At 51.1% G+C, this 17968-nt stretch overlaps 1 protein-coding gene across 1 annotated transcript in view; it reads left to right on the top strand.

The window, feature by feature from the left end:
- Positions 1–8730: 8730 nt before the first annotated feature.
- ELL (elongation factor for RNA polymerase II) overlaps positions 8731–17968 on the top strand; it is a 74803-nt gene continuing 65565 nt past the window's right edge. The window contains exon 1 of the mRNA XM_077777017.1: positions 8731–8879. Within this exon, the coding sequence (XP_077633143.1) occupies positions 8745–8879 (135 nt within the window). The 5' untranslated portion in view covers positions 8731–8744. The remainder of the gene's footprint in view (positions 8880–17968) is intronic.

Raw genomic sequence — 17968 nt, 5'->3', positions numbered from 1 at the left:
ATATTTCCCCCATTCTTTGGCTCACTTTTCATTTTCTTAGAGCAGACATTTTAAATTTTGATGAAGTCCAATTTATCAGCTTTCTTCCTACCGTTTTGTGCACGTTTTGTCAATATTTGCTGAACTAGTTTGTAGTGATTTCTTTAAGGCTTTTTTTCTGTTTAATGCCTATTTATTTATTTTGAGAGAGATGGAATCCCAAGCAGGCTGTGTGCTGTCAGCACAGAGCCCGATGTGGGACTTGATCTCACAAACCGTGAAATCATGAACTAAGCTGAAATTAAGAGTCAGATGTTTAACCGACTGAGCCATCCAGGCGCTCCTCGGCTTTCCTTTAAATGGTTTATGGCTTTAGCTTTTCTATAGAGATCTACAATTCACTTTCAGTGAACATATGATTATAGTGTGAGGTTGGAGTTAAGGTTCTTTTTTTCCCATATAGCTATCCAGTTGTTCCAGAAACATCCGTGGGAAAGACTTTCTCTTCCCTAGTGAGTTACTGTGGCAGCTTTGTAAAAAATCAACCGACCACACATGTGAGACTTCCGGCCTCTACTCCATGCTGAGGGTCTCTATGTCCTCTTTGTGGGTTCCACAATGGGTCCCATGCTGTCTAGATTTTTAGTAACACTGGAGTCTGGCTGCATGTGCCTTCCCCCTTTGCTCTAAGGATTTTTTGGTTGTGCCCATTATTAGCTGAGCAGATTGAGGCCCAGAAGAGTCGGCTCCTGCCTAGGGTCCCATCCCCCAAGAAACAATAGGCAGGATTAGGCCCAGGTCAGCCTGCCTCCAGAGCCCATGCTCTTACCACCAGCTAGTTCTGCATCTCTTTGCAAGTTATAGCCAGAAATGAGAGAGGCTTTGAATGCCATGGCCGGAAGTGTGAACTTTAGAATGTTCATTCCCTTGGTATTTTAGCCTCAATGGTGTGAATGGGGTGGGTGGGATAGGGTGGCCAGGACAAGGGGCATTGAGGTGTCCCTGAAGGCACAGGAGTCCTTTAGCAGGTGTGAAGAGTGCTCCCAGGACTGACATGGTATGTGCAAAGGTTGGCCAGTACATGGTACATTCAGAGGACAGCTAGGATGGATATTTCTTTCATATGAAAATATGTACCATGCCTTCTGTGTACTTGGCCTTAGGCAATAACTCAGCCTGGCCTTGCCCTTGAGGGGCGCAGCTCACAGTAGGTTGTGAATTGGAAGTGAACCTGGTAGAATAGGCTGTGTGTGTGGTGGTGGTGGTGGGAGCACTCGCATCTCATGAGCACTTTAATGGGGTATTCTTTGCATGCCTCCTTAAGGGATGAGCTCCTGGGGCGTGGGTGAGGGCTGTGAAGTCACCCAGCATGGGACCGTTAGATCCCTGAATGCTTGTTCTCTATTTCTCCTCCTGGTGGAACTTACCTTCACTCCTTTCCATGCAAGTGGAGCTGGTTCCCTGTCAGCCTTCAAGGATGGATCTGCAACCCAGGCCTGACCAATCAGAGCAATCTAGCCCCCTGGCTACAGTGATTGGCTCCTGGATGGTCATGTGACCCACAATGAGCCGATCAAAGCCTTCCCTGAAACTTGTGGACTCATAGGAAGTAGATACTCTTCTCTAGGGGCTGCTGAGCTGGAGATGATGGCCTGGTACTGTTGTGGTTTTCTGTGTCTGTGAAGAGGGGCCTGAGAGTGAAGGCCATCCACAGAGCAGAGCTGAGAGAGAGACTGAGTCATGGCGCTCCTATTCAGCTCCTGAAGCTAGCTGTGCCTGGAGTCTATTGTTTCTTCAATCTTTTGAGCCAATAATTGTTTTTGCCTGAGTCAGCCTCGATTTTCTGCTGCATGTGGGAATTTAGAGGATGGAAGTCTGCTGGGTTATATCAGTTTTGTTCTTTGGCCTGTTGTGTCCTCCTCCCGGAGCCTCCCTGACACAGCAGTGGACAGAAAGGAGTAATCATAAATGCTTGTGGACAGACGGATGGGTGAAAGGAAGAAAACTACCATGGAGTGGATTGGCTGTGGTGTCATCAGAGTCTCCTGAGCATGGATGTGTTTTAATTGACTTTGAAAATTTTCCAGAAGGTATAGCCAGCACACAGGCCACCTTTGAGGAAGAGTGTGCATGGCCATCACTATAAACCCTTTCCAGGTAGTGCTAGGCCTTACCTTCTTCATTGCTCATGGTGAGGATAATGCAGCTGGTCCATGAAGCAAAATGGTGGTTTGGGGACACTTGGAGCCCCATCTCACGTAGACGAGTAAAGAAGTAACTCAGCAGGCCTAGGTTGTCCAAACCCCGCACATTCCCAAGAAAGGACTGGCCCTCAGTCTGCTCCTGGCAGGTCACGTCTACATCTAAGTTCTTGGGATGTCCTGACTGATCGAAGTGTCTTCATTTACTTGAGACCTTGGGCCACACCAGAGAGTCTGTGTTAACAATATACTTGGGTGGCTCAGTCGATTGAGTGTCCGACTTCGGCTCAGATCATGATCTCACGGTTCATGGGTTCAAGCTCCGCGTTGGGCTCTGTGCTGACAGCTAGCTCAGAGCCTGGAGCCTGCTTCGGATTCTGTGTCTCCCTCTCTCTCTGACCCTCCCCTGCTCACGCTGTCTCTCTCTCCCTAAGAAATAAATAAAACATTGGAAAATTTTAAAAAAATATTTAAAAACAAAACAAAAAACAATATACTTTAGGGTGGGGCTTTTGGCCAAATGGTATCAACTTGACCTATGGAGGGGCTGGAGACTGAGGTCAAGCACATGGGTGGTCAGCCCTCCTCCCCAGTAGGAATTCTGGACGAGGCTCAGATGAGCTTCCCTGGTTGCAGTACTGTGTGTGTGTGTGTGTGTGTGTGTGTGTGTGTGTGTGTGTGTATTGCAAAGGTTGCTTGGAGAATTACATAGTCTTACCTAAATGCTTGCATGAGGTCTCTGCCTTACACATTCTTCTCCTTTGAGGACTTCAGACTATTCCATTCACTGTGATCAATCATAGCCATGAACAGAACAACTTTTCTGAGTTCTGTGGGTCCTTCTGGTGAATCAACAAACCTGAGCATCGTCTTGGGGGGTCCCAACAACAGAAGTCTTTACTCCCTGTCCCAAGAAGGACTGTCAGCCTCCCAGATGCACAGATGAGGCCTGCGGGCCTACAAGCTAGACTTGCTGGCTCAGAGATGCCCAGCTGGGGGAGCAGTGAAGCAGGCACTGGACCCTGAGGCTGCATGCTGTCTGCCCCACCACGCAGACGGGCTCTCTCCAAACTGAGTGCCCTCACGAGTCCTTGCATTCTCTCTGCTGCAAAAGAATATATTTCAAAATCCCTAAGGCTCATTTGCTGAGCAACTGAGTCTGTAGGAGGCTGTGGGACAGGTGTTCAGAGATGTGGCTCCAAGGGCTGTGGGCTGCAGAAATTTTACGGTGTTCCTGAGATTCCTTGTTCTGCATCATCCCAGGACTAGATGTGGCCCAGATCACACTCCTGTGATTATGTCATTGGGCGAGTTGACTTTAAGAAATGGGGATAATCTGAGTGGGCCTCACTGACTGGTTGCAGACGAGGAAGTCAGAGGCACTTGAACCATAAGAGGGATTCAGTATTCAACACTCTAAATTCTCTCTCTCAACAGAGGGAGGCTTTCTATTACTGAGATGGAGGGGGCCATGTGGCTAGCACCTGAGAGTGGCCCCCAGCTGACAGAAAGGAAATGGGGGCCATAGTCCTATAACCACCAGGAAATGAGTTCGGCCAACAGGCTGAAGAAGCTTGGACATGGGTCCTTCTCCAGTTGAGCCTCCGGATGAGGATGCAGTCCAGCCAACACCTCCATTGCAGTTTCATGAGACCTTGAGCAGAGGACCAGTTAAAACATACCAGATTTCTGACTCCCAGAAACTGTGAGATAATAAATGTGTGTTGGTTTAAGTCACTAAGTTTGAAGTACTTTGTTATGCAGCAGTATATAACTAATACATAGGTTGGCAAGAGCTATTAGCAATAACTGACTAAGAGTGGGTGTTCATCCCAGCGTGGTTTAAAAACACATAAACTGCAAACAACATAAAGGAATTATATAGATAAACTATTGTAAACTCATTAATAATAATGATTTCCAGGGGTGACTGGGTGGCTTAGTCGGTTAAGCACACGACTTTGGCTCAGCTCATGATCTCGTGGTTTGTGAGTTCAAGTCCTGCCTCAGGCTCTGTGCTGACAGCTCAGAGCCTGGAACCTGCTTTGGATTCTGTGTCTCCCTCTCTCTCTGTCCCTCCCCTCCCCTCAAAAATAAAATAAAGGTTAAAAAAAAGACGAAGAAATAATAATGACTTCTATGACGATGCCATTTGCCACTGGTCCAGGGCCCGGCTTTTGTGTAAATGCTGTTATTATCCCTGTTTTATGATGTGAGCACACCAAAGAGGGCAAGTCATATCCAAAGCCATATAGGGGATGAGGAACAGACTAGAGTCACTGTTCCCATCATAGAGTTAGTGGTTCTGCAGTGAGCTGGCCAGGTGGAGTGCATGCCAAGGGGCCATCCCAGAGGCTTTCTATTACTGGAAATTGGACCAGCCAGTTTCCAATTCCTTGGGTGATGTAGTTCTTTTTTTTTTTAATAAAATTTTTTAATGTTTATTTTTGAAAGACAGAGTGTGAGTGGGGTAGGGCAGAGAAAGAGGGAGGCACAGAATCCAAAGCAGACTCCAGGCTCTGAGCTGTCAGCACAGAGCCTGATGCTGGGCTTGAACTCATGAACTGTGAGATCATGACCTGACCTGAAGTCAGATGCTTAACACACTGAGCCACCCAGGCAGCCCTGGGTGACATAGTTCTTAGAGACTTTGGAGAGCATGCCAATGCCTGATGATTCCTCCATTATTGTTCCTTGGGTTCCGTTGGGAGCCATAGGAGCATTAAGTGTAAAGTGGAGAAATGGTTATTACTAAGCAGTGCAGCCCATGGTTACAGTGTTCTTAACTCTCTTGATGTCTCCAAGCCTTGGTTTCCTGATCTGGCAGATGAGTCCAAACCACTGTATTCTCTCCTAAAGGCAGTCATGGATGGCAAGCACTGAGCACAGAGCTTGGTGCATTTTAGGCACCCAATATTACTACTGTTGTCTATTTCTCAGATAAATCCACAGAGGCTCAGAGAGGGGTCATGCCTTTCCCATCGTCACACGAGGAGCAGGTCAGCCCTGAAAGCTGGCTCCTCCTGTGCTCTCCATTTGGCAGTCCAGCTGTTTCTACCCTCCCCATCCTCTACTCTAACCACTCCTCACCTGCCTTATTCCTGCCTTGCCATGATCCCTCTGGGCAGTGAGCCCCACCCACTCCAATATTTACCTGGCCCAGCTCCTGGATAAACAGCTGGGCACAGACAGTGGGCAGAGGGGTCAGTGTGTCTGAGCAAGTGCTGGCACCTTCCCTGTAGGATGAACTGACCCCAAGTGAAGGGTAGAGGATTCCAGAGCTTTAACCCTTAAGCCTTAGGCAGGGTGCATTTGGACCGGTAGTTGTGTTGTGAGAATTAAATGAGATCATTTATTCATTCAACACATATTTTCTGAGCGGCTACTCCATGCTAGGCCCTGGGCTGAGGGTGTTCAATGAAGAAATATAAAGGGATCCAGGTTTCAGCAGCAGGGTGGAGGGTAATCAGGAGGGCTCTGGGTCAGAAAGATTTTAAGTTCAAGTTCCAGCCAGCCCACACATTGGCAGGGCCGATACCCTTGAGTGCTTGCCTCACCTCCTCTGAGCCTTAGTTTTACAAATTTACAAATGGAGATGTTAATGGCAGGTATGGGAAAATATTTCAAGGAGTCTAGCATGGCCTTGGGGTCAGCAGTTCATGGTCAGATGACAGTGCCAACTTGGCAGTGGTGGGCAGAACTTAAGGAGATCACCTTAGTAGAGATATACAGAAGGCCCCTGAACTTCGCCTTTCTCTCTTAATTCAAAGTCTTCATCCTATGACCACAGTCTGTAATTAGATTGAAGAGAAAAAAACAAATCAAGAACTTTCCATAGGTTAGGATACCCAGGAGCCCAGGAGAAGCTTGCATGGGCAAGCCAGTACTGATCTCCAGCCTCAGTTTCCCCACCTGTAAAATGGGAGATTGATAAAATTGTAGTTCCTGTGAAAAAAATCAGTCTGGCAGATTCTTGAAAAGTTAAACAGTTACCGTCGAACCTAATAGTTTCACTCTTAGGTATAGACCCAAGAGAAGGGAAAACATTTGTCCACACAAAAGCTTGTACATGAATGTTCTCAGCAGCACTATTTAATAATAGTCAAATGGTGGGAACAACCTAAGTGCCCATCAGTGGATGAATGAGTAAATAAAATGTGGTCCATCCACACAATGGAATATTCGTCATAAAAAGGAATGAATGATTGATACATGCTACAACAGGAGCAGCCTTGAATATGTTAACCTTGAAAATGAAACAGCCAGTTATTTTACCAATGAAATGGGTTTACTAGGGAAAAGCAGAGGAATGGCAACTCAGGATACGCAAGCTATGGTAAAATCATTGGCAAAAGCAAGTAAAAGAGATGAAACATTACCTTGTAGAGAAAAAAGAGGAAGTTGGGAGGGGCCGCTTTGAAGGAAAGTCCATTGAAGAAAAGTCAAGTTAGTTTCTCATTGGCTGAGTTGTGGCAGCATCTCATTGGCTGCGCTATTCCTGGGTGAGGAGAAACTCATCCTTCATCCTGCTGGGGTAGTAAAGTAGACTTTTTCCTGTTGGGGTCTGCAATTGACAGTGAGTCAGCAGGTCACAGAGCTCCCTCTTCTGACCTGACTCTATTTTAAATGAGGTTGCCTTCATTCACTTTCCCAAAAACATCATGCTGAGTCTTTCACTGAGTGCTGGTCACAGAAGGTTATATAATTCCATTGATATGAAATGTTCAGAATAAGTAAAACCATAGACAGAGAAAGTAGGTGACTGGTTGCAGGGGTTGGGAAGGTGGGGGATAGAAGTGACTATTTAGTGGGTAGGGGTTTTCTTTTTTCTTTTTTTTTTTTTAATGCTTTATTTATTTCTAGGAGAGAGAGAGAGAGAGACAGCGTGAGCAGGGGAGGGTCAGAGAGAGAGGGAGTCACAGACTGAAACAGGCTCCAGGCTCTGAGCTGGCAGTCAGCACAGAGCCCGACGCGGGGCTTGAACCCACGAACCGCGAGATCATGACCCGAGCGAAAGTCGGACGCTTAACCAACTACGCCACCCCGGCGCCCCTCTTTTTTCTTTTTTTAGTAAAGGTTTTATTTTGTGGGTCACCTGGGTGGCTCAGTTGGTTAAGCATCTGACTCTTGATTTTGGCTCAGGTCATGATCTCATTTGTGGGTTCAAGCCCTGTGTCCAGCTCTGCGCTGAATGTGGAGCCCGTTTAGGATTCCCTTTTCCCCCTTCCCTCTGCCCCTCCTCCCCTCAAAATATGAATTAAAAATATTTTTTATTTATTTTTAAATGTTTATTTAATTTTGAGAGAAAGATCACAAGCAGGGGAGGTGCCTAGAGAGAGGAGGACAGAGGACCTTAAGCAGTTTCCGCGCTGACAGCAGAGAGGCTGATGTGGAGCTCCAACTCACCACGGGATCAAGATGCCCGGGGTATGGGTTTCCTTCAGAGGTGATGAAAATTCCCCAAATGAGATAGTTGTGGCTGCACAGCATTGTGAATGTATTAAGTGCCAATGAATAGCACACTTAAATGGGTTAATCTTATGAAACAAAATATTTTGTTATGTTAACTTCTTTTAATGTTTATTTTTGAGAGAGAGAGAGAGAGAGGGAGGGAGAGAGAGAGACAGTGTGTGAGCAGGGGAGGCAGAGAGAGAAGTGGACTCCCAGGCTCTGAGCTGTCAGCCCAGAGACTGATGCGGAGCTCGAACTTAGGAGCCTTGAGATCATGACCTGAGCCAAAGTCCAACGCTTAAGCGACTGAGCCATCCAGGCACCCCCGTAAGGTGTTTTCGTAAAATGGGAAAGTTGGACATCCACCAGGTCTCAGGAACCTTGGGGTTGTAGAATTTTATTCTAATAAAAGTCTACTCTTATCATGAGCAAAATTTCCCGCCTCCCCATCACTCCCAATTCCCCAGCAGCCCGGGCCAGGGAATACCATCTACTTACCTTAAAGGAAGCCCCACTAGCCCAACCCAGCGTCCAACGCGCGCTTAGTTTGCATAGCCACGCCCACTCACCAAGGCCAATAACCAGCCCCGCCCCCCACGTGTTGTGCACCCGTCCCGCCCCTTTCACGCACAGGCTACCGCTCTCAACAGAAACCAAAGACGGCAGGCTTGGTGCGACCTCATAAATAATGCATCACGTCAGCGGTCAGAGAGGCGTGGCTTCGACCTGTCTGGCTGAGTCAGGGTCATGAATAATGCATATTGAGGCGGGGCCTGGAGGGGTGCGCGTGTCGGGGCGGAGTCCGGGTACGGAAGTCGCCCTCTCTGGGACCTTGAGAGGTGGGGCCATCCACGCTTCATGAATATACAGCACAGCAGGGCGGTGACTGTGAGCTTCGCCAGGTCCACAGGGGGCGAGACCAGCTGCGGTCATGAATAATGCAACAGTCGGCGGGCCGTGCAGAGGTGACTGTGGGCCAGGTTAGATCCAGAGGGGGCGTGGCCAGTCGCGTCTTATGAATAATACAGCGCGTCAGAGGGCGGCGGGGTGGGGCGTGGCCGGCGCGCCGGCGCTGGAACCGGGAAGGGGGGGCGGGGGAGCGATGGTCGCAAGATGGCGGCGCTGAAGGAGGATCGGAGCTACGGGCTGTCCTGCGGGCGGGTGAGCGACGGCAGCAAGGTGTCTGTGTTCCACGTGAAGCTTACCGACAGTGCCCTGAGAGCCTTCGAGAGCTACCGCTCCAGCCAGGTGAGCGGCGCGGGGCCCGACGCGTCCGTCAGAGAAGTCGAGGCGCAGGCCGGCCTCACGCGCCCCTCGCTGAGGCGTCCTGCCCTGGGGGCGCGGGGTCCGGCGTCCGAGGTGCTGCTCGCAGGTTCCTGGGCCGACAGGTCGCGGGGTGGGCACCTGTCCAGCTTGGAGCGCGGGGAACTGCGTTCCTTCACGGCGCTGGGAGGTGACACTGGCGGGCGGCCCGAGGCGGCCGAGGGAACGACCCGGAGCTCGCGCGTCTGGTCCGGGGGTGGGGGTGGGCGAGGGCGACTAAGTCGGCACCCGGAGGCTCCAGAGCCTTTCCTCGCTCACCCAGCCCTTTGGCATGGACTGAGCTGTTCACCTAGCTCGGGGACGGGGTGGAGGGGAGGCTTGGGGCTTCTCCGTCTGGGTACCAGGCAATGGTGGATGAGTGGGGCACCGCTGTCGGGGCACCTGTGGAGATCCTTTGCCGTTTGTGTGGGGAGGCCGTGTCTTCGTTGGAGGGCCGGCTTTGACACCAGTGAGCCCTTGGAATTGGGCTCACTGTTGGTTCTTGGGAAGGGGAGTTTGAGCAGAAACTGACAGCTTGTTTCCAACTCCCCTACTCCTGGCAGGTGACTCTTTCTTACTGGACATTNGCAGGCCGGGAGCCCCTTGTGGGCACCTAGCTGCTGACTCTCAAACTTCTCAGGGGCTGATTTGGGCCCATCTGGGGAAGTTAGAGGCGTTTCACTTCTGCCACCTGGCTCAGTGTGCGTGGGTTGGGGGAGGCTGCTGTGTACCTTCTTTCAAGTCTGACTTTGGGGGCACATCTGGGACACTGGTCAGAAACCTGCTTCTTCCCATTTCTGTTTGTGTCATGGCGCCCTCCATCTGTGTTGGGACAGAAGTTGCAGGTGCCCATAGTGGTCAGGACCTGGGGGGAGGAAGTGGCTTGGGAGCCCTTTAACTTGTTGCCTGGAAAGTGGGGACTTTGCAGTCATAAAGTGGCTGGGGAGGGGTCTGGTGTCCAGCTCACGGAGGCCTTGCTTGGTGTGTGTGTGTGTGTGTGTGTGTGTACTGGGAATGGGGGGGCCCGAGGGCGGGTGAGGAGAGAGACTAACTAGGAAGGAATGTGGCTTTCTTCCTGCCCCAGACTTGTTCAGCACCATTAGCTAAGCCGGGAATTTCTTCTCCTGTTACGTCCCCACCACTTTCCCGGTGCCCACCCTTCCCGTGCTTCTTCCCACTTTTTTTTTGTGTGTGTATGTGTGGCAGTTTCCTTCCTGTCCTGGTGTCACAGTTTCCCATTCACAGAAGAGGTCTCTTTTTTTTGAAGAGCAAGTTCTCCCCTTGTCAAAAGGATTCCCCAAGATGAGGCTAAGGCGCCCTTACAGGTGAGAAGGAGGTGGTGGGGACACTGTGTCCAGCTTAAGTCTCCTTTCCTTGTGCCATTCCAGCCCAGAGTCTTTTCCCTAAGCAGTTCCGACTTGTCCTGCGGGAAGGCGGGCTTTCCTAGAAACAGCTGGGGGAGAGCTCATGAGTCATGTAAATAAGGTGAACTTGGTACCTGGTCACTTGAGAGCCCCGCCTTCCCTGCCATGCTGCCCTTGCTTGATCTAGTCGTCTGGAAGGTCTGCCTGTGTGTCCACCTCATGCTGTCATACTGCTATTTTTAATTTAGGGTGTTGGTTACATCCCCTAAGTAAGCTGGATCTTCCTCATGTGCGGGTGAAGGTAACGACAGACTCCAGTTCATCCCACTCGAAGCACAGCTGTGTATGGCAGTGTTGATCAGCCAGGAGGGGCTCCCTCGAAGAACTTCTCCAAGCCAGTGGGGGCGTCTAGGCCAGCTGGACTACACTTTGAGGGTGACCCAAATTTGAGTTTTTCTCAGAAGCTGACTGCTAATTTAAGTTACGTGGCAGTTTCACGTTTAATGTCACTTGTTAGGGCAATGTAGTGGATTGAGCTAAAATCAGGGCAGCTTGGGTGCTTCTGGGTGGTGGGCATGGGGAAAGTGCCTGGAAGAACTGGTTTGTACCACCGGAGAAGTGTATGGGTTATTAACAAAACCTCTTACATACAGCGGTCAGTGGTGTCTGGAGTTTTCTATTCTGTCGCACTGTGGTTATTATATGGTTTGTCAGTAGCAACTTGTGGAGAGGGTTTTTATTTTTACTTTTAATTGCAAAGAGACTTTTACAGACTCAGATGTGGCAGGGGACTGGAGAGGAAGTTCCTGTGAAATTTTGTCTGTGGCCGAAGAGAGCCTGTAATCCTGGCTGTTGGAGTAGCCTGAGTAAAAGTCCCCCTTGGTTTCTCTCTCCAGAGGGGTGTGGAGTGTGAGCTACCTTCGTGTAGACCTGGTGGCCAGCCTGGAATATAGCAGAAGGTAATATACACGGCTGTCACCACCTAGACTTGGGTTCACGAAGCCTCTTCTTGAATACAAAAACTCGAGTGAGTCCCGAGGCAGCTATGCCTATAGATCTCCCTTTTCACTGTGATGGGCTACTTCTGGGAGAGAAGAGGGAGGAGGTATAGACCCATCCTTCTGAGATAGCGTCATGCACCTGCTCAGAGAAGTGTTCCCTGGCCGCTCTGAGGGAGTGACCCTCGAGGCACCTGCCTCAACCACCTGGGTGTTTCATTGGATTGGGTGGGTTCTGTTGCTGAGTGACCTTCTCTCTTGGCTTATAAGCTGCTTGGTGGAGAGGAGCATATTAGTGTTAAGTTAAAATTGAGGGCCCAGGGAGGGGCTCAAGAAGCCTGAAGATTGTAGCCTATCTGAGTTTGAATCTTGGTTCTATCTGCTTGAGGCCTTGGGCTAGTGCATGACCCCTCCCAGTCAAGATTCCTCCTCGTTGGGGCTCTGAGGATCCCAGTGCCTGATCCTCTCCCAGCTCTGGATCCTTCTTGTCCTCAGGAATGTGCATATCCCCGTATCTGACCCCTCCCAGCTCTGATTCTTTCTTCTTGCAGGGTTGCAGGGTCCCACTGCCTGACCCTTTTTTGAGCTCTGGATTCTTCTTCTCTCAGGGCTGGGAGGTTCCTAGTGTCTGGCCACCTTTGAGCTCTGGATCCTTCTCAAGACTGTGAGGGTCCCAGTACCCAACACCTCCTAGCTCCAGATCCTTCTGTCAGGGCTGTGAGGGTCCCAGTGCCCTGCCCTCTCTCAGCTCTGGCTCTTCCTTCTCTCAGGGCTGGGAGGATTCTGTTTACATGTGTATGGTCACCAGTAGCCCCAACACCCCCTACCTCCCTCCTTCCTTGTTCTCAGGACTTGGTACTTGGACCCAGAGCTGGTCCCGCCTTGGAGGTTTGAAACGCTTTTGTGGGAGGCAGGGAGCCTGGGCTCCTGCATCCACCCAAACCTGATTGAGCACCCGGTTTGTACAGGGCTACTGCTCAGGTGCGGTATGTTCAGAAGTGACTGAGATGGGCCTCTAGTGTCATGAGCTGACATTCTGGAGGCAGGAGGCATATAATAATGAACAAGACAGCACAGAATGGGCACAAAGAAATTGATAGTCATCAGCAGCAGGAAGGAAATAAAATGGGGTGATGTGATGCTGCGGGGCAGTATAAAAGGGTGCTGATTGAGAGGGGTGCTTCTGGGAGATACCAGGGCTGAGGTCTCTGGGTGAGGGATCCTGTGTAGGGAGGTGGGGGCGTCCCAGGCATGCTGCCTTCAAGCCTTGAGCCAAGAGGCTGGGGAGGATGCTGGGGCATGGAGGGCAGCTGCCAAGGCTCTGTCCTGGGAAGGGTGTGTGGGGAGAGGACATGGAGGAGACCTTCAGCGAATACTCCATGCCTGTTCGAGAGCTGTGCTGGGGGCTGCTGGCCTGCTGCTAAGGGGGTGGCTGTGTGGATGTCACCCCGGGCACTGGTGGCGGGAGGAGCCTTAATTTAGCCTCTGTTCCCTTCTCACAGTGAGGCCCCGGGAAGTAGGCTTGTCTCCCCTTTCTGAGGTTGCCCACCTAGCCCTAAGCAGGACAGCTTCATGCCAGCTCTGTCTGCTTTTCAGAGCAGCCATCTTCAGGAATAGCTGATGCTGCTCCTCTTGGCTATGGGCTGGGCCCCTCTAAATCTTTTGTCCAGGCTCGTGTCTTCTTTTTGACAACCTTGGCCGGAAGGCTAGCTTATTGTTCCCACTGTGCCTCGAGGGCAAGTTGGGGCTCAGAGGGTCATCGTCCACCTTCAAGATCACTTGGCCTGTCCTCTGGCCCAGGCTGCCTCTTGAGTTGGGAGGGAGTTTGAGCCACTGGGACACAACTGCAAAAAGGGGTCCCACCATGGTCTCGAGTTCTAGTTAAATGCCAGTGCTCTGGACTCCTGCAAGCATTGGTGACATGAATGGCCTTGCAAATCCTGAGGTTGTCCCTGTAACTGTACTGTGCCCCCTGCCCTGAGAAAGCCTAAAGATGGTGATAACCAACACCTGCAGGTCACCCGCCACACGCCAGCACTGCCCCAAGCTGCACATGTTATGTTATCTCACCCCCGTCTGTCAGCCCTGTGGCGGGGAGTGGCTCCCACTTGTCAGGTGAGGAAATGGGAAGAGGCTCTGGGAGGTCAAGTCACCAGAAGAAATTTCCCAACTGGGACGGGGCTGCGAACCAGGTGTCAGGCTTGAATGCCGTGTGTGGCTTCAAGCTCTGCCCCCTCTTCAGGGAGGTGGCCTGGCTGGGCCCGGGGGATTGTGCTGGCCTGGTGGTGTCAAGAGCACCGCTTCCTGGCTCCTGCCCTCGGAGGGAGTTCAGTTTACTTGTGTATTTCACAGCACACTCTTGATACTTCAGGTGGGGTGAATCCTTCCTAGAAGGCTCCTGTCCCACAGGTGCAGTGAGAGGATGTGTGAATGACCCAGGGTGTGGGGGCAAGGGACAAAGGCTTCTGCAGGTGGCCAGTGAGGTTGTGGTGAGGGGCTGGGGCCCCGCCTCTGCCACTGTGACCCTTGCCTAGGCTTCTGGCTTGCATGCTGTTCCTGCACCACCACCACGGTGACTGTGGTGTTTGTATGTAAACAGCAGGCTGCTTGGCAGAAACCCACCCTCTGTTGACTCATCACAAGGCCAGAGTTCATCACCCTTGAAGTAGTTTTGACATCATACCCGGATTGTGACATCTCTGGAGTGTCTTTGAAAATAACACTGCTTCTCCTGTTCCGAGTAACTGGTTCTGGAGCAGACACTGGTTTCAGGAGATCCCCTCCTTCTGTGGCAGCAGCCCTGCCTGATGCTGCCTGGCCAGGCCCAGGCTGCCAGTCCACACGTGTGGGGTTTGGCCTTCTCTGAGGCCTTTGCTTTTAGGGCCGTGCTCCCCTGCCCCTGACTATGAGTTTCTCTTTGGTCTGTGATGAGCACAACCTGGAATTGTCTGAGGTCTTTTTAAAAAAAAAAAAAAATTTTTTTTTTAATGCTTATTTATTTTCGAGACAGACAGACAGACAGAGTATGAGCAGGGGAGGGGCAGAGAGAGAGAGAGACACAGAATCTGAAGCAGGCTCCAGGCTGTCAGCACAGAGCCCGATGCGGGGCTTAAACTCACGAACCGTGAGATCCTACCTGAGCCAAAGTCAGAGGCTCACCGACTGAGCCGTGCAGGTGCCCCTGTCTGAGATCTTACCTCCAGTGATACGTGGCCACTCCACAGTCAACCAGGTGCCCAAAGGGATGCTTTTGAGAACAATCCCCCTGAATGACCTCTGACTTGTAGATGCATTGAGTGACAGACAATTACGGTATGTAGTTGTTTTGTCACTTTACTCTTTAATAAAAAGCTGATGTCCGAAGTAACTATCCAGAGAGAGACCTACTGTCCCCACACCAAGTGGCGGCACTGGAGTCTGATGCTAATTATATTCTGTGGGCTTGGTCCCTCCCTGGCCACATTGTGATGCGGCTCTTGGCTGAGTCACCAGGTCAGCAGGGCATGTTGGTGACTCCCTGCAGCCCTTCTGGAGGGGAGGGGGCCCTCACATGTCTGTCAAGTTCATGGGGTCCCCGAACTCCATAAAAGTAACATGTGGAGGGGCACCTGGGTGGCTCAGTTGGTTGAACAGCCGACTTCGGCCCAAGTCATGATCTCGAGGTTCCTGAGTTCGAGCCCCGCATTAAGCTCCCTGCTGTCAGCGCAGAGCCTGCTTTGGATCCTCTGACACCTCCCCCTCCCTCCCCCCACGCTTCTCCCACTCACGCTCTCTCTTTTTCAAAAATTAATAAAACCTTAAAAAAAAAAGTAACACGCATTGAAACGTTTACTATAAAAGGAGTATAGGGGTGCCTGGGTGCCTCAGTCAGTTAAGCATCCCACTTTGGCTCAGGTCATGATCTTGCAGTTTATGAGTTCGAGCCCTGCATCGGGCTCTGCTGTCAACTCAGAGCCTGGAGCCTGCTTCTGATTCTGTGTCTCCTCTCTCTACCCCTCCCCTACTTGTGCTCTGTCTCTGTCTCTCTCAAAACTAAATAAACATTAAATTTTTTTTTTTTTAAAGTAGAGCTCAGCATGGAAAACTTGCAAAATATCTGAAAGGAGCGACTTCCTGTTCCCATGGGCCAAGGCCGTTTCTTTTATTGACAGCTTGGCGCCTTCCTCTGTCTTGCGTCTGGGGACCTCATCATTCACAGTGACGTCCTCTTATGTTAGATCTTATTTCTTTCCCGACACCATATTAGCTGTGTTATTCAACATAGTTGTAAGCTTCACTTTCTAGTGACTGCATCTCCCTTGCAGTGCGCACCCTGATAGATCGGGATTCGTTGATAATGTTGGGGGCACCATGCCGATCCTGGGGATTCCTGTGTGCTGGGAGCCCTGTCTGCTCTCCCCTGCTGAGGGCTGTGCAGAAGCACTGAAGTGCTGTGAGGGGCACCCCTGGTGGGCCTGTGCATCAGGGTGGAGCCTGAGGCTGCAGGTGGCTGGGTGGTACAACTTCTATACATTGAAATTGAGGCTTGGGAGAGATGTGGTCTGGCCCATGGAAGTGGATGGTCAGGGACGGCAGGGCTAGAGGCAGGAGGCTGGGGACGGTGGCTCTGAGGCCTGAGCTGGAGTGGCCCTGGGGAATGGGCAGCGGGACAGATGTGGGAAGTATTTGGGCAGCCACCTGTGGCTGGCTGGGGAGGTGGATATTTCCAACCTTTCCTGCTTCTGGCCGTGTGGCAGAAACATCTTCACACACTCAGCTTTATTGTCATGCCTGAGCTGCGTTTGTGAGAGTCAGGTTATGCATGGCTCGAAAAGATGTTGATGGTCACCTCTGGAATGACTCTAGGCCAGAGGAAAGATGAGGGGGGTGATCAGAGGGCTGCTGCCGGTCTGTGGTGGGTGTGCATCATTGTCATTAATGTCGAGGGGTAAGGTGCTAGATGTATGTACAGTCCCTCATTGGTGCTGGCTAAAGAGCCTATGTCTTTCTGGGTTGCTGCTGCTTTAGAGAGAATGAGGAGCTATTGTTTTTTTTTTTTAAGTATTTATTTGAGAGAGAGAATGAGCAGGGGAGGGTCAGAGAGAGAGGGAGACAGAGGATCCCAAGCAGACTCCATGCTGACAGTAGAGAGCCCAGTGCAGGGCTCAAACTCATGAACTGCGAGATCATGACCTGAGCCAAAGTTGGATGCTTAATCGATTGAGCCACCAGGTGCCCCTGCATTGCTGCTTTTGTACCCAGATGTGGATGTCACATGATTCTTTCAAATGTCCTGAATATAATTGGAAGGTGTTTTGAATTGATGTGGCAGCTCTGGAAGCCAGCAGCCTCCCCTCCTCCCGCCCCCCAGTTCTTGGATTATGTTCTTTGCTCAGGGGTAGTTGGATGCCCGGTTTCCCTGATTGTACTGGTGTTGATCCGTTTCTGGAGAGTGGGCGCTCCGGATACTGGGGGAACTACAGCTGGATGGAGGACGGGGGGGCGCTGTCTAAAGCATAGAGAAAGTTGGATCCAGGGCCTTGTGCCCACTTAACCACTTCCCAGCATCCTCAAATGTGCTGTGGAACAGGTAGCCTTGGGTCACCCCATCTTTGAGAAGTTAAGGAGCTGCCTCTGATCGAGGGCCTTGGCTAATCTGCCACGTCTTTGTGCTGTCGTGGGTGTTCTCGCTGTTCCTCAGAAGGGGACAGTGAGACTTGACTCCGGGACACCTTCCTTGAATGTGTGCCCTTCCAGCTAACTCTGCTGAGTGAAAATGTGAGCCTTTAAGAATTTAAAATATCCAGGGGCGCCTGGGTGGCCTAGTCGGTTAAGTGTCTGACTTCAGCTCAGGTCCTGATCTCATGGTTTGTGGGTTCAAGCCCTGGGTTGGGCTCTGTGCTGACAGCCAGCTCAGAGCCTGGAGCCTGTTTCGGATTCTGTGTCTCCCTCTCTCTCTGACCTTCCCCTGCTCACGCTGTCTCTTTCTCTCTCTCAGAAATAAATAAAATGTTTAAAAACATTTAAAAAAAAAAACACTTAAGATATCCACTTGCTTGTCTCTATTGTTAAGGGTTTCTTTTTTAAATAAATGACTGCCCAGATTTTTTAGCAGTTTTCCTGCCAGGAAGCCCACCCCACTGTGTTGAGGGAGCTGGGCCCTCCTGCGTGTCCCTCTTCTCAATCCTCCTTGGGCAGCCTCAGCAGGTGGTGATGGTGGAGTGGGCAGGAGCCACACTGCAGAGGAGGGCATGAGGTGCTGGCTGAGCTTCTGGAGAGGCTTCTGGCCAGGCCTGAGGGTGCCTGCTGAGCCTGCCAGGCTGGTGGCCGCTCCTGACAGAGTATGAGGAGTCAGGCCCAGAGCTCTGGGTGCGGTGGCCCTGTGGTTGCCTGCAGGTTGCATGCGAGTTCATGGCTGTTTCGAGTGACATGGGGGCGGTCTCAAGGGGCCAAGCCCCCTCTCCACTGGAGAATGCTGTTCCCCAGGGATGGGAGGTGCGGGTCCTGTTTCCTCCATCATCCAGTCTGGGCAAGTGGAGCCCCAGTCCGTAAAGGTTGAATAACAAGGGGTTGCCCCTTACTTTTCCCTGCGCTTCTTGGCCTCTTTCTGATGTGGGGACTGGCCCGCCACAACGCTCACTTGGACATGTGCATGTGGCTTTGATGTTCTCTTTATCAGACTGACTTGGGATTT

This window comes from Crocuta crocuta, unplaced genomic scaffold (genome assembly GCF_008692635.1).
Source record: "Crocuta crocuta isolate KB4526 unplaced genomic scaffold, BGI_CrCroc_1.0 scaffold77, whole genome shotgun sequence".
NCBI classification, from domain to species: Eukaryota; Metazoa; Chordata; class Mammalia; order Carnivora; family Hyaenidae; genus Crocuta; species Crocuta crocuta.
Note: the sequence above shows the minus strand (reverse complement) of the source record. Positions and strands in the feature narration are given on the sequence as shown.